Source organism: Meleagris gallopavo, chromosome 19 (genome assembly GCF_000146605.3).
Source record: "Meleagris gallopavo isolate NT-WF06-2002-E0010 breed Aviagen turkey brand Nicholas breeding stock chromosome 19, Turkey_5.1, whole genome shotgun sequence".
Lineage (NCBI taxonomy): Eukaryota > Metazoa > Chordata > Aves > Galliformes > Phasianidae > Meleagris > Meleagris gallopavo.
In genome coordinates, this window is record NC_015029.2 from 8,551,022 (window position 1) to 8,566,689 (window position 15,668).

Consider the following 15,668-nt stretch of genomic DNA (forward strand, 5'->3'; position numbering starts at 1 on the left):
GAAAAAAAAAAAAAAAAAAAAGAAAAAGATAAACTTGTAAAGATAAATATGCTGACACAAAATTCAAAACACAACACGAAGAACCTCATACCTCCTAATTGTGCACAGGGTGATAATTTACCACTGATTAAAGAGTTTGTATTTTTTTCAAATCTTTTTTAAAGGGAAAATTACTTCTGAAGGTGAAGATGTGCTTAGACAATCATATTAACATATTCAAACAATTGTAATTTGCAAAATAGTAATTACAACTCACTATCTGGTAGCATTAATCAAACTTCAAGGTTTAATTCCATTTTAAATATTGATGAAATGTGATTCTCCAATCTAACCCTGGTGTTGCAGGGTTATGGAAGCAGCCAGTGACAGAAAAAGAGGAACGTGTAGTTAACAAGCAGCTGCCACAAAGAAGGATCGGCATCTGTGATTTAAATTGTTAGCTGCACAGTCAGGTAGAGTGTAAAAAGGGTAGTCAAGAGGCTGTTAAGTCCATTGCTGCCAATTACTAACAATCAGGGAGGAGCTTTAAGACTTGTTCAGTACAATAAACCCAGTTTGTCTTGTTTCAGGGGTTACTACTGAAGAGGTTGCAGCTGCACTGATTCAAATAGCCCTAAAACTACAGTAATTATCAACCAGTCTTCTTTAGTGTAGCAAAAGTATGTTTTACCATAGCTTAACTCTTTACATTCTAATATTTCTCTGCCTCTTCTCCCATAGCTGGCCCCAGAGCCATTCTGATGTCTGCTTTTGTGGTTCTAGCTGTGCTGGATCAGTGCTTTCCTTTCCCTTACCTGCCCCGAGGAGCAGTCGTACAGCACTCTTGGGTTGGATGGCAGTGCTAGGATTTGCTTTAGAATATTTTTTTTTAATATTTAGTCATTACACCTATTATTCATTTTCATACATAAAGTTGAAATCCATATAGCTCGTTCAGTTTTTGCAGCTGATTATTTTAATTTTGCATGGGATCTGATCACTGCATAAACATTGCGAGGCTGGGGAGGCTGAAGGCACAGCACAATCTGCCTGTGTAATGAAAACAGTGCAGAAAGAAGCTAGGCAAACCAGGGCTGTGCTGGAAACACAAAGCCAGGTGTAGCATCTGCCTTTCTCAGCGCCTGTAGCCTCGATGCTGTTACGTGACCACAACAGATTTCTCACTAGGAAGGTGGGCTGATTATTTCTAGTACTCAAGTGAACCACTTACATCATTACCCAAATATGAGCTAGATAGCGGTGATGTGTAGCATGTTTAAGGTTTGTTTATTCCTTCACCATGACAGAAATAGACAAAGTTTCATTTCTATGCCATTACCACAAGCTCAGACAAAGTATTTTTTTTAGTCAGGGAGATCTCAGCTAAAACCACAGCTACCCGCACTGGACAATGTCTGTCATAGCCTGGGCTCACGTGATCGCCTCATTACAGAGCCAGAACACCTAGTGCATAGAACAAAAGCCAGCACGTTGATTACGGCTTTGATGTTGTTTTTAAGAAAGCTGAAGGACCACATTTGCATTCCTGCTGCAGCCAGCAATGGAAGCTCTGCCCGTGTCAGGATTGTGTGGTCTGCGAGTGATGTTCAGCGCTCATCTTTTTCCTTTTAGCATATTTTTCCAGGATTTATTTTCTCCTAATTTATGTCTGAACAAGAAATATGCCATCAGTAGGGTCAGTCAGCATCAGCAGCCCTTCATCAGAGAGCAGCTGCTGTACAAGGAACAGAGTGCAGGGAAACTGCTTGGGAAACATCCCAAGATCCACAGGCCTTCCTGAGCGGGGTCGTCAGGGAAGAGCAGCCCTTCAGACAAGGGACGAATGCTTTGGCACATGCTTCAGTTCAGCCTGCTTTGATCAAGATGCCAGCAGAGCTCCCTGGGAGCAGCATCTTGTGAGAAGTGAAACCTGCGCTCAGCTCACGTGAACAGAAAGGAGAAAAGGAAGGGGGGCAGCATGGAAAGGAAAGGGGAAGAGGAAAAAGAGCAAAGGGAACAAAAAGGAAAGGAGCAAAGCTGACCATTCAAAACCCACTAGAACAATCAGTAAGATTTAACTACACGATTGAAGACTCTTGTACACAAACCTAATTTGTCACACACTCTTCTGTTCACTTCTTAGATTAGCACAGCTCACTCCTTCTACATTTCAAATGCTACTACATCACTTTAACCCAAAGGTACAAGTCCCCAGTCAAAGGTTTCCACGAGAATTTGACTCCTTCCAAGGAAGAGGCTTCATCCTTGATCTGTTCTGCCCTCGCCAAGCAGGGCTCTTAAATGTGGAGGAGCTGGGATCCTGTGCTACACCAAGAGATGTTCTCAGCCTCAGCACCACAGCCTCTCTGCTCCCTCCTAGGAACCATCTCTGTTTTTAGGTAATAAAGGCTGCTATAAAACCCTTCACACTGAGGTGAAAAGCACACATCACCATGAGAATGTGTTAAGACAGTGGTAAATGCAAGCAGCAGCTCTAATGTATTTAATTTATATAAAAATAAATACAGTTATTCTATTTTCCTTTTTCCAAGGCTTCCTGGCCTACTGCACAGATCTGTTTTCCCCTAAACAAACACAAGGAAATGCTGTAGAACAGTTTTTGAAGACAAGGCTGTTGAAGTCCCTGGAATTAAGACACCACAGCTTACATTTGCCAAGTTATTTGTTCATAACCATACACAAAATTTCTGTTCAACCTTTGCTGGACAGCTGTTCTTTCCTACATTGTCTTTCCACACTATTGTGCTCTGAGAATGTGGCAGACATGAATCCTAACAAGGAACACAAGATGGTCTAAGATATCAGCTTAGTGACACCAATCACAACATACATTTCAAAAATAGCCCCATCAGAACAACTGGAGAACAACTCAGGCTTTGACTGTTGATTTTTCTTTGCCTTCACTTTTCATAAATCGTCAAGCAACACAGACCCAGTATTCAAAAAAGTGTTCTTCATTTCTGATCCTTTCAACATAATTCCTGCATGTGGCCATAAAAAATCGATGTATATTTATACACATACGTATGTGTAAATCTCACCTGCACCCAAGTTAACCTTATCAAACAGCTGAGTAATGAGAATCATTCCTGCAGAGCCCAAATCTCCCGCACTGACAAATTCCAACACAACAGCACACGACCTTTTTTAGAATCAAAAATATGTTCTAAGAGATAGCAGTGGCTCAGAGTGGGGTTTGTTCTCAAAGGAAAAATTGCTTGTTTGAGCAGGACCCCGATAATTCAAAGAGCGGACGTGAAATGGGGACATCAGTGATCCCTTTCTCTCCCTTTCAGATGATGAGGAGCATGAGTGGATCATCCAGACCTGCCGCAAAGATGAGGGCAGAGCACCGGGGCAGAAACCTGGCCCATGAAAACTGGTTTTGCTAGAGAGTAATACTGCAAAGTAGGTGATCTGACTGACAATAAGTCCAATTTGTCACTGCGTCTTACATCACCCTTTCCCTCTACAGGAATATAATCTTTTTGTCATCTTTGTCAGCATAAACAAAAATGGAAATAATCACTTAATCAGTCATGCTGAGAAAAAAAGCCATGAAAGAGAGCAGACTGCTCTCACAGCAATATTCCTGAGAGGTGTGTGGTGCAGTACATACACACGTTATTAAGCCTGAAAACAATTTGTTAAAAAGAGTGCCTCAGATTCAGTGTTGAAGTCATTCAAATCCATCTTAATCAACATTATTTTCCCAGATTTTAGTTAGCTGTCCTGGTGAATTCCTTTCCTCTCTTTTTGCTCAGTACTTTGATATTGATTGATCATTGTAATAATGTACACCAGAGGTATTCTTTAATGACTGGTTTGCTAACTAGGAAATTATATCCATTTACTACGAACATTTGTTGAACTCTCCTGAAGCCGGAGTTTAACAAAATAATAAAAGAGGAGAACTGGGTGGGTTGCTGCTTGATTAGTAAGCCAGAAAGTATTTAAAAAATAAAATAAAATGGAATTACATCATTTTCTGGATGTAAGTGCCAGCACTTCTACTTGCATTAACTTTATTTATTACACAAATAAGACATTTACAAAGCACAACATTAAAAGTATGTAACAAAACAGACATTGGTTTTACAAAAAAGTGCTTACAATTTAGTTTTAATTTTTAAAATAAATTAGTCTTGACTGTCCACTCGTTCAGAGAATATTTAACCATTGTAGCCAAGACATGCATAATTGCAACATGCTACAACAAAATGATTGGCTGACGAAACAAAACCGGTGTTTCTATAGTTGGCATCCTACAGATGTATCACTGATAGCAGTGCAGGATTGAATCCTGCTCCCCGTCCAAACAGTGAGTTGTGTAAGCACCTTTAGCTGGGCATGGGGGTTAACCAGCATGAGCCAAAATAAAAAGAATTGGTAATAATCCTGTAAACCATTCCTATTTCAGACCCTCACCGTATTCAGTTACTTCATTCAACTCAAGTGAAAAGCCTTTTGCTGCCTGTCTTCACTGGATTTTTGTCTGCAAAAGTTTTTGGAAATAGCAACTGCAGAAGTTTATTACGTGGAGTCTACGTTGCTGCACCAGAACCCGTTTGGCAATTACTGAATAAACTAAGAAAATGAGAATGATTTTACTTTATTTTTTGCTTTTAATCTACAGACAGGAGATGAATGCAAATGACCTGAGATAAGGTTTGGTTCAGTGGCAACAGTCAGCGTGAAATAGATCGTGAAACAATGTATTGAATAAATTAGAGGATTTCTTACATTCTTGGTACAGTTGAGTATTTTCCATACACATAATTAGCTCTAAAACTGCACAAGCTGAATTGCTTCCAGTTTTTGCAAACAGTTTGGGCTTGATATAAACAGAGCCTGATTTCTGAATTAGCAAAGCTGCTCCTGGCTACCTGGGGGAAGCTGCCCTCAGCCCGTGCTGCACAGCGATGCTCCCTGCTGCGCCTGCCCACCCCAGCCCACGCATTACAGCCGCTCCCAACAGCGGCGTCCATCACAGAACTCGGATGTACAGAATGATTCTCAAGTGGTTTGTGATCAGTAACTCAGCTGATAGTTTGCAGATATGTATTTAACAGCCTCTCTTTCATGGCACTGCTGAGACAGAAGATAAATACAAGAGACCGCTTTCTCCCTCAAAAATCTGCTGTGGGAATCTCAAGTACTGCGGGCCTTCAGGTCACGTCACAGCCTGAGGTCTCTCCTTCAGCCTCACGTTGGATAGGTACCCATCTGCTTACAGTTCTAATTCCACAGCCAAACAATCACTCGAACGCGCAAGCTCAAGTTGAGGAGGAGTGGGGCCCTGGTGACCCCCGAACCAGCAGCTCTCCCGGCCATGCTGTGTACACACAGTGACATGCAGGAAGCAAAGAGCTCTGCTCACAGCCCATGGAGGTGTGCTGGGCCTGTGCTCAGTGCTACAGACAGGGAGAAGGGACACAAACACCAGCACCTTAGGGCTGCTCCTGCCCAAGGAGATGCTGGGGAGCAGTGCCTCCTGCCAGGCCACGCACAGGGGTGTGTTTGGGCACACACTGGGAGTGGATATTCGCATGTCAGATGGTGACAATAACACTTTGCGGACCTAATTTCCTCTCTCCTTCCAAATGTTATTTCAGACTGAGGATAGAGCTGCTAGCTGCTGGCTGCAATTAGAACACTGGCCTAGCTGTCCAAATATTACAGCAGTCTCTCTTCTACATACATACACACACACACACACACACATACACAGACACAGAGGTGTGTGTATGTATTTGTTTCAGGATATCAACGTGTGCTGGTGTTCAGCTGTTTCTCCAACTGGGAGAACTTGATGCCCACTCAGCAGACGCAGTGTGAGCCGGTGCCACCAGCTCACCATGCAGAGCTGATGCTGGAAATTGATCTCCAGAGAGAAAAACATGAGTATCTACGGCTTGAATTAAAAACAAGTTACATAACTGGTAGATTCCTGTCTTCTGCTCCTCAGGCACAGCTCAGTCACGTTATGCACTGACTGTGGCTCATCACAGGCTTTCACATTCTCGGAAATGCTACCTCCTGAAAGTTAGCAGCAAGACAGACCCATGTGCTCCCATGGAGAGGGGCTTTGTTAGCGACCTTGGCTCTTGGCTCAGTGCAAGCTAAGAAGGGCTGGCAAATGCTAGCTGTTTACTTTTTGTTATTACCATCAATGAAGTATCATTTCAGAGCTTTTTTCCTGATCTGCGGCCAGACGGCCGAGTACTTCCTTTGTTGTTGCCATGAGACTGCCCCAAGGGTGAGCCCCACACGCCTGCTCCTCCGTGCACAATCGGTCAGGACTGTGCCTCATCCAGGGACCTGGCAGGAGCAGCTGCCTTGCTCTGGTAAGGGATAGGGGTGAGCAGGTGCTGCCAGATGGAGGAACACGCACTGCCTCGCTGCCTGCTGGCCTCACTGCTGGCGGAACTTCCCTGGCTGCTCCTCGGTCCCTCCCTGCTCTTCTCACTAACTGAGCCCAGAGCTGGGCCCCTCTCCTGGGGCCCACACGAGAGCAAGTCATTTCTATACATCTACTGGTGAGCTTCCCTTAAGGATTTCTCAGTCCCAGTGTATGGAGCATCTAAGAGTTTGGTGTAGGTACATTCCCAAATCACCCATTCGTCATCCAACATGACTTAAAGGAAATAAAGTAGCTTGTTAATAAAGAACAAGAATAATAATAATAAAAAGATTTGGCAAATGGCTGTGAGAGGAGAGACAGTCGGTGCTCTGAGAATAAGTCAGCAATTAAAATCTTCAGAGTGCCAAGCCTGGCTCTGCCACCGATCAATTCTATCACTCCTTTCAGTTCAGGACATCTCCATATCCCCTCCTATAAAATGGGGGGAACACTAAGATTTACTTACCTTACAGAGTGATCAAAGGGCATGTGATTCTAAAGCACTTTGAGAAGGAAGAAAAACTGCCTATTTCCAGCTGGCATCGTGTTTTCCACTTAGTGGAGTCACAGCTACCTGTGACTTTGGCTCAGGAGTCCTCCGTGTACACTGAGTTGCTGAGCCAGAGCCCATTTCAAGTCTCACACATGCAAGTGTAAATAAGGAGGGATGTCCGGGAACCAACAGTGCTTCACTGGTGCAAAAAGAGAATCAGGCCAAACTGTGTAAATTCCTCCTTTCTTTATATTCGTGGGTGATCATCCAAACCCCTGTGACTCAGCGTGTACTGATGTGTTCATGTTCCCACAGCTGGGGAGCAAGGTTTGTAAGCACAGCAGTCACTCATTTGGGCCGTGTCTGGCATTGTCTTGGAGAGACTCACTGTCATTCTACAAGTCCACAAGAAACAAGTGAAAAATGCAACTCTGCACTTGACACACACATACACAGAGTGTTGCTGGAGAAATAAGAGTGGATGTTAGATGCTGGTCAATGGGAATAACCAAGAATGCCGAATCTGAGTTTCTCCTGCATGACTGAGAACAGTTGCCTTGGGCTGGACACTGCGTTTCAGCGACTGAGGGGCAGTGGTGCTGGGAGCGCCATGGGCAGGCAAGGAAGAGCTTGCGGAGTCAGTACTGAAAGAGGATGACCTGGGGGAGAAACAGGAACCAAGCGTTAGCTGCTTCCAGAGACAAGCGGCTCTCACAGCAGAAATGGGATCTCAGGGAGCAGCCAGGCAGCACGCACCCAGCTGAAGCAGGGCAGCCGCCTTCACTGAGGGACAAGCTCTTTCTGAGCCATTTTTGTCCCCAGTCCTGCTCCTAGAACAGAGCCCTCAGGGAACACAGGTTTCTGGAATTCACCATGGAAGGAATTGTTTGGAAAAGGAATTTGGAAGGCAGCTCTATGTCCTGAGAACCCAGTCCTGCAACATCTGCAAGCAAGCCAATAGCATTTAAGTCACAGGAGCTAGCTGCTGCTGCGGAGTTTCTTTGAATGACAGCATCAGAACTACATAACATTTCTGAAAACTCTTCAGTTTCTGTGGAGATAAAGTCATGATAAAATGACAGTGCTTTGACCAAGCAGTAACCTTGCTGTGCCCCTGCCTCTGCTTGTCAAAACAGAGCTCAATAATCTCTGGTTGCTGCACTAAACAGAGGAAGAGATGCTGAGAACTTCTAAAAGATGAAAGCAAAAATGACTAAGAGATGCCAAAGGCTCAGCATTTCCTCAAAATGAAACCACTTAAATTGGGATCCCAAGCACGTATACAACAGTTCAGAAGCCTTGCCCCAGATGAGCACTATGTTAGAATGGACAGATGCTGAGGGGCTCAGCAGCAAAATATCAATATACGTTTCTTAGCCAGACATTGTGAAATAACATTCCGATTCATTATACAGTAACAGCCAGTTGTTATTTTTTGAGCAATTCTGGAATTCCCAAGAAATGAACCTTTCCTGTTAACTCATGGAAAGCTGTGCAGACCAAGCACCAGCAGCACTGGGGGGAGAGCCGGGCACAGAGGAGCTCAGACAGGAGGTCACAAGACCCCAGGGCATCCCAGCACACCACAACACTGTGGGGCATTCAGTGCAGAACACAGCGGTGCCATTTACCGACAGTCATTCTAAGGCCACCAAAATGAAGGAAACACAGCCAAGAGCCGGCGGCTGCCAGATCACAGAGTGCTGCTCACAAGAGCCAGCGGTGGCACTGAATTACACAAAAGCTACAGGAGGAGGTTGGCCCCAAACAGGCAGCAAGGACCAGAATTACCTTCTCACCCCTATTCGATAGCGGTCCTTCCATGTCTGCTTTGAGGTGCACTGGAGGAGCCGTGTAGGGAAGTCTACAGTGCACTTGTCCACACTGTACCTGACCTGTGGAGGAGAAAAGCCTCAGCCCCATGCCCACAGCCAGCCCCACAGCGCAGCCTGGCCAGGGGAACTCTGAGGGGACATCGCCAGGCTGGAGCTGGTCAGGGCCCTGTCCCACTGTGGGGGGGGTGAGGGTGAGGAGAAGCTTTGTGGGCTCACAGAGCCCAGGCACTCCGTCCTGATTACCCTTCTGCCGCTCGCAGGTGTTATCATGTGAAACACCCAGCCTGTGAGCGGGCTGCTCGCCATGGCAAAACACAGAAAGGCCAGTGGCGGTAACGCCAAGGAGAGGAACCTTGTGGGGCCAAGCCGTGCCCCCCGCCCTCGGCCCCGCACTCACTCTCAATGTATCCATGCAGTGTCACCATGCGGGCCCTCTCCGGGCTGCTGAAGGGCGAATAGTGGATGTCCTCAGTGAGGGAGGAAGGGATGCGGGGCGGGGGCGGCCCCGAGGGTGGCACCGTGTGCTGGGGAGTGTGTTTTTTATGGCGGGCTCGGCAGTTCTGGAACCAAACCTGCAATGAAAGCAGAGAACACTGAGGGAGGAGAGCAGCGGGCTGAGCTGTGCTCATGCACAGGGAGCCATCAACTCACACACAGACCCACAACAGCCACCTCTGCAGTCACAAAACGAACCACGTGTGGAAATGCCCACACAAATACGACGACAGCATCCGCTGGTCCCACAGTGTTTCACTGCAGCTGAGAAATGCCGGTGCTGCAGGAGACAGCCCTGCTCCGTCCCACCGGCAGCCACGACTGTGTCTCACTGCCGTTAATTAAAGCAACGGTTGGGGGTTATGCCCAAGAACTAAAACATGAGTGGAGGTTTTACCATGCTAGTGTGGTGTTTTCTTTCTTAAGCTTTAATTTCTTTAGGAAAATTGGGAGTGAAATCCTTCCACGAGTCACAGCATGGAGCAATGCCCTGAGGCCACGCAATGGCCACAGCAAGGAAACAGCCACAAGCGTTTGACAAATCGCTTCCTGCTCAAAGCACCTTCAAAAAAGCAGCCCATAAAGAATTGCCCTGCACGTGGGCTACTTGATCCTGTGACGAATGAAGAGTCTCAAGAACTGAGGCCTGAGCCAGGTCTTTACACGTTAGAAACTTAAACATGTCTTTGGTAGAAGAATGCTGGATGATGCCCACACTTTGTCTTCAACCCACACCCTGTATCCCACCTCTGCATCCCATACCCTGCATCCCACACGCTGCATCAACCTGTATCCCATGCCTGCATCCCATACACTACATCCTGCATGCTCGTCCATGGCTGTCCCTCACCTGAATGACTCTCCGACTCAGCCCCGTCATGTCTGCGAGTTTCTGAAGTGTTTGTGCATCGGGGTTGTTGTCCTGAGCAAACTGTGCCTGCATGACCTGGCGGGTGGCAAGGAGGGGGGTCAGCTTGCAGCTGACACCGCAGCCCTTCCCGCCCCCAGCCCAGCCCCACTACCTGCAGCTGCTCGGCGGTGAAGGAGGTGCGGGCCCTTTTGGCTGGCTTTGGTTGGCTGTCCTGCTCTGAGGGCACGGCCCCCTCCAGTGTGATCCCATTGCCTGCAAAAGAGAAGCCCAGTTTCAGGTCAGTGCAAGGAGCTGAACAACAGCTGTGTGCCTCAAGCGTCCCTCAGTGTGTGCAGCAGTGCTGCCTGAAGCTGCATGGGACCACTGAACTTCTCCATCACCAAGTGGCAATGCTGACCCTGATGGGTTTAAAGTTCAGTATAGAGAAGCAGCAATGTTGTAGAAGATGTGGGGAATTATGGATGGGGAAAGGGCAGTGGGAAGATGGATTCCGAGGTCAGTTGAGCCACCCAGTCTCGTGGTCACCACTTGGCTGCATGCCCCAGCAAGCAGCCCAGAGGAGCCCTGCCTGCTGCTGGGCACACCAGGACCCACACCATGTTGCCTCCATCACCTGTGTCATTTCAACAGGCTCCTTGCTCTTTTCCCTAGCCCCAAATCTCCCTGACCTCCTCCTGGGCCCTTAGGCAGCAACAGCAAAAGCAGCCCCTTCCCTGCGGCACCGCTCTGCATGTTACCACTGCCCAGGGCAGCAGCCTTTCTGCAGAGAGATGTGCTGAGGCAAGCCTGGCTGTGCTCATGCAGCCATGGAGCCACTGGGGGAGAGGTCAAGGCCAGGACCAGGGCCAGGGCCAGGGCCCCCACCCCACACTGGGGTCTGCAGTGAAGCCCATGCACTGTGCAGAGGAGTGATGGATGAGGGAGGGTGCATGCACGGGGCTGGCGCTCGCCCCGCTCCCAGGATGCGCCTGCACACCACGGTGTTTGCTCTGCAAGCTGGACAGGGCTGTGATTGTCTTGGCTGGAGTTGAAGGACTTTCTCATATAGTTTGACTTGTTCTTTTAGGATGATGAATGGGACTCTGACTTCAGCAACATCTGTTTATTTTTCTTGTGTGTAAAACCTCATGTGTAGAAGAAATTGCTGGGTAATTACTGGAGGGGGAAAAACGCGTGGCCCTTTAACTCTGCAGCAGTGCTGCTCCCCAGAGCCTTCGCATCCCCTCCTCCAGCCAAAGGGCATGGGGAGGTGGGCACCTGCCTGGGGACACTCAGCCCTTGTCCTGACACCACCACAGCCCCTTCTGCAACAAAAACCCCAGTCCTTGGGCAGGACCAGAGCACTGAAGGATCCCACAGACAGGCCCAGCCATGACCACAGCTGCAGCCCCACAGCCCCACACTTCTCCCAGACCCACAGCCCTTCCTTCCATGCCTTGTGCCTTCAAACTAGCCAGCCACTGGAGCCTCCCAGCCCAACAGGGCACACTGTTTCCATCCTCTTACCCAAATGCTGTAAACAGAAACACTGATTATTTTCATGTCAGGTTGTTAATCACTTCCACATGCTGCACAGGCTGGGACATGGCATTGGCCTCCCCACATCCATGAAGCACTACTGAATGGCACACAAGCAGGAGCTGCACTTCCAGTGCATAGGGTCCCTGGGCACTTCCCTCGGCATTTCTGCAGCTGCACAGTATCTCTGTGGGCAGTGTTCCTGCAATCCAGCCAAGCACCAGAGAGGCAGGCAGGCCTTCTGCAGCCCCGCTCCTCTCGCCACACAGCCAGCCACAGCCTGAGAATGTGGGACAGGTTTGACTCTGGCCCAGCCCAGTGATAACATGATATGACATGGCCTCACAAACCCTCCAAAGCCACTTTGTTCTGAGCACCACTCAGCCGCTGCCCTGCAGCCATGACACTGCATGACCTCATGGCACCAGCAGCAGTGGGATGCAGTTGGGAATGTGAAGGCCACTTGCAGTGCATCCCTGGGCAGGCAGGGCCAGTGAAAAATGATGGGAAGGGTTTGTGCACCCGCCAGGTTTCCCACCTTCTAGATTTATGACTCGCAGCCTCCAAATCGCCATGGCTTTCTGACCCGCCACATGTGGCAGTGAGGCACAGCAGTGCGGTGGAAGCAGGGCCGTGGCCGTGCTCAGCACTGCCCTCAGCACATGGCTCTGCCGCGGGACCCTTGTATGCTCAGCGCAGGAGCAGCTGCTCTGCAGGCACCATCCTGCTCTCCATGCATGGAAATAGCCCTGGCCCCTCGCTGTGGGCAACAATATCCCCGCGCAGTACCTGGGCCAAGGGCGGTGTTGTGGCCACGTACCATTTTCTGCTGCTCGCTTGAGGTTCTCTATCATGGTGTCATAGTGGATCCGGCACAGCACCTTCTCCTCGACCAAGCCGAACTCCTCACCCGTGGAGAGCTGCCTCTTGCAGGAGAAGCAGGCGAAGCAGGCCAGGTGGTAGGCATTGCCACGCGCCCTCCGCACCCAATCACTGGCGTAGATCTGCCGGCCGCAGCGGGCGCACTTGGTACCAAAGCGGCTGCAGGAGGAGAAGACACAGTGTGAGGGTGGGCAGCAGACCCTGAACCCCCCGAGTCCCCTGAGCCCAAACGGAGAAAGGGTGGCAGTGAGACCATCCCGGAGCTGCTCCCAGGCAAGGATCTCCAGCACAGGCTGCAGCCGAGGGCTGAGCTGTGTGAGCAAGCGCTGAGGTCACGCAGTGCAGTGAATCAGCCTCCAAGTTCACGGGCTTTTTATTTTGATAACAGGCGGTGTGACACTCAGATGGAAATTCTGTTAGAGACATTTTTCCCCTACTGCACTAAATCAAAACATGTGTTTTCTCCTAACACGTACAGACGTATGCATCTGCTCTTTCCTCCTACAAGGAGGTCTCCTCGCAGTGAGAAGATGATGATTGTGCTCGGGTTTATTTATGCTGGGAAGTATTGCGGCGGAATGAGGAGGTACCGATGCCGCCCCATCCCTGCACACCAGCGGCTGCACCTCAGCATCTCAGCACCGCGCTGCCGGCAGCTCCCTGGGCACAGCCACCCTCAGCTTCTGCTAACACGGGTGGGTGCTCACGTTTGAGTTTTATTACTGTTAAAATAAATAAACACACCAAGCAGCAAGCAGTGGGGGGAGGCGAGCATCTCCTCCAGCACCGTAGAGCTGATGCTGGCCCTGACACAACCCTGATCTCAGCCGCTGCGTGTGCTGCACATCCCAGCACGGCCGCAGCACTGCAGGGCTCACGTGTGGCCCCGCAGCCCTCAGCCCCATCCCGGCTCTGGAAGCCGCAGACACTGCTGCCATCCTCAGCCCCAAAAGCTCGAGTGTTTCCTTCCACCAAAGGCAGAGAACGCTGAGGAGAGCACACTGAGAGCTGTAATGCCATGAGGCTGCCGACACAGGCACAGACACCACAGCTCCAGGCATAAGATGCAGGGCACAACATGCAGCACACTGCGTCCCCCAGCACACCACGACCTCCAGCACACCGTGACCCCCGGTGCGCTGACATGCAACACACCACAACCAGCCCTGCAGCAGGAGCACAGCCGTGCCATCCCACTGCCCCACATGCAGCACATGGGCCTACGGAGATGCTGCCAGGCCATCCTGCACTCCACTTGGTAACCACTGAATTACTGGGGAGGAAGAGAAAGGTTTAAATTTTTCAGCCTGACCATCGCTGACCAAAAAAAAAAAAAATCAACCCAAAAACCTGGACCAACAAAAAAAGCTGCTTAAAGAGGACATTTCTGAGCTGAAATTATACAGAGACTTAGCTAAGAGACTTCGCTAATTTACTTCAGATGGGAACATTGTAAACTGACTTTGTGCCAGCTCACTTATATAAACGCACAAACAAAAGAACTGTATTAATTTTTTATTTAGAAGTAGAAATCGTTCCTGTAAGTCGAATTACTTTGAACAATGCGCTGTATAAACAGTCGTATTTGCTGAACGCTCTCAGACAAGGGGGCAGGCTCAGAGGAACTAATAACACGTGGTAGTCGCCTCTCCCCACTTCCATCACTCCCTGCTCCAAGCGGGCAATGCAGTGTGCCGGGACGGGCACGGCCCCGTGCTGCTACTGGAGAGGATGGCTCAGAAATGAGACCTTGCAATGCACCGAGCTGCTCCTGATGCTGGGCAGTGAGAGCCCCGTGAGCCACGCGCACTCTGCAGCTGCAGGGCACAAGGGGTGGTCCGTGGGGCTCCTGCTGCCCGCCTGGCAGTGAGGGGACAAGGACGGGGCCGAGGATGGAGCTACGCTGCAGCAGGATGCAGCTCAACTGGTATCCTTGATGGCGAAGCTTGAATTCACAACCCGGCCCAGGCATCGCCACCAGCCCTGGCCCCAAGCAGGGTTTGGGACTGGGTGAGCAGGCACTGCCAGCTCTCCATGACAGGAAACAGAAAGCAGCACCAGCTTTCTGCTGCAGATTTCCAAGGAGGAATCACCCCATCCCACCACCTCAGGGAGGGTTGCAGTGCCTGGGGCACAGGAAGGCATCCGGTGCCACAACTCCCAGCCCTGGCACCCACTCTTGACCACGAGGTCAAGATGAGGGCCACCCAGGGCCATCCACAGCCCCAGACATCCCCATCCCCTCCTGGTGAGCTCCATAAGAAGACCGTAATGCAGCCCCAGCAGCAGCAGCTCCCAGAGATCACACAGAGCGATGCAGAAAACCAAAGCAAGCCCGTCTCCATGCCGAGCCACAGCTGTGCCCAGGCTGGAGCACAACCCTGCAGCACAGAGGAGAGGGGTGGCAGAGGTCACACTGCCACCAGCCCACCTGCGGGCCCTGTGCTGTTCCAAATACAGAGATGCACACCGGGGCTGATGTCCACGCACACTGTCTGTGCCCCGGCAGCCCAGCACAGTGCAGCATCCCAGGGTCACACCAGGACCACGCCAGGACCCGGCTCTCTGCAGCCGTGGGAGTTTGGCCACAAGCAGCCCTCTCATCGCCTGGGAACACTGTGTTCCTCCAACGGAGCTCCACGAACTCCAGTTTTAATTTGGTTCTCCTCAAAGCGCTGGAGCCCTGGATGCCAAATGCAATTATTTGACAAGACACAGGAAACAGCAACGCTTGCTCAAAAATGCACGAGGCCGTGGAGCTGCCGCAGAGCCAGCACTTACACAGCCTCACACGTGCAGGGAAGGGCCGGGAGCAGGAGGGAGCACGGGGCAGTGCCCGCGGGTGGCCCCGTGCTGTCCCTCGGCAATGGCACCAGGCAGCAATCCCCGCATGGCTGCATCCACCCCACGAGCTGGCAGCGGGGCTGTCTGCGCCGCTGTTAAAAAACACACTTCATACGCAGCAATAGAAAGAAAGATAGAAAGATAGAAAGAAGAAAGAAAGAAGAACAAAATAAAAATAAAATAATATTCATCATAAAAAGTCTGAATAGTTAGATTTGCGCTTTGCCAAGCGCTGCGTCCCTGCTGTCCCGGGATCTGCAGGGCAGTCCTGAGAAGATCGGCGCCGATTCAGGGAAGAACCCGGGTGGGGTTCGCCCGAGGCTGCAG

The 15,668-nt window shown here is 50.0% G+C and overlaps 1 protein-coding gene across 1 annotated transcript in view; it reads right to left on the reverse strand.

The window, feature by feature from the left end:
- Nucleotides 1-3,442: 3,442 nt before the first annotated feature.
- The window catches only part of LHX6 (LIM homeobox 6), a 12,968-nt gene continuing 742 nt past the window's right edge, over nt 3,443-15,668 (reverse strand). Inside the window, exons 2-7 of the mRNA XM_031556282.1 lie at nt 12,436-12,823; nt 10,249-10,349; nt 10,077-10,172; nt 9,129-9,303; nt 8,688-8,791; nt 3,443-7,555 (exon numbers count right to left, since the gene is read on the reverse strand). Coding sequence (XP_031412142.1) covers nt 7,535-7,555; nt 8,688-8,791; nt 9,129-9,303; nt 10,077-10,172; nt 10,249-10,349; nt 12,436-12,823 — 885 coding nt within the window. The 3' untranslated portion in view covers nt 3,443-7,534. The remainder of the gene's footprint in view (nt 7,556-8,687; nt 8,792-9,128; nt 9,304-10,076; nt 10,173-10,248; nt 10,350-12,435; nt 12,824-15,668) is intronic.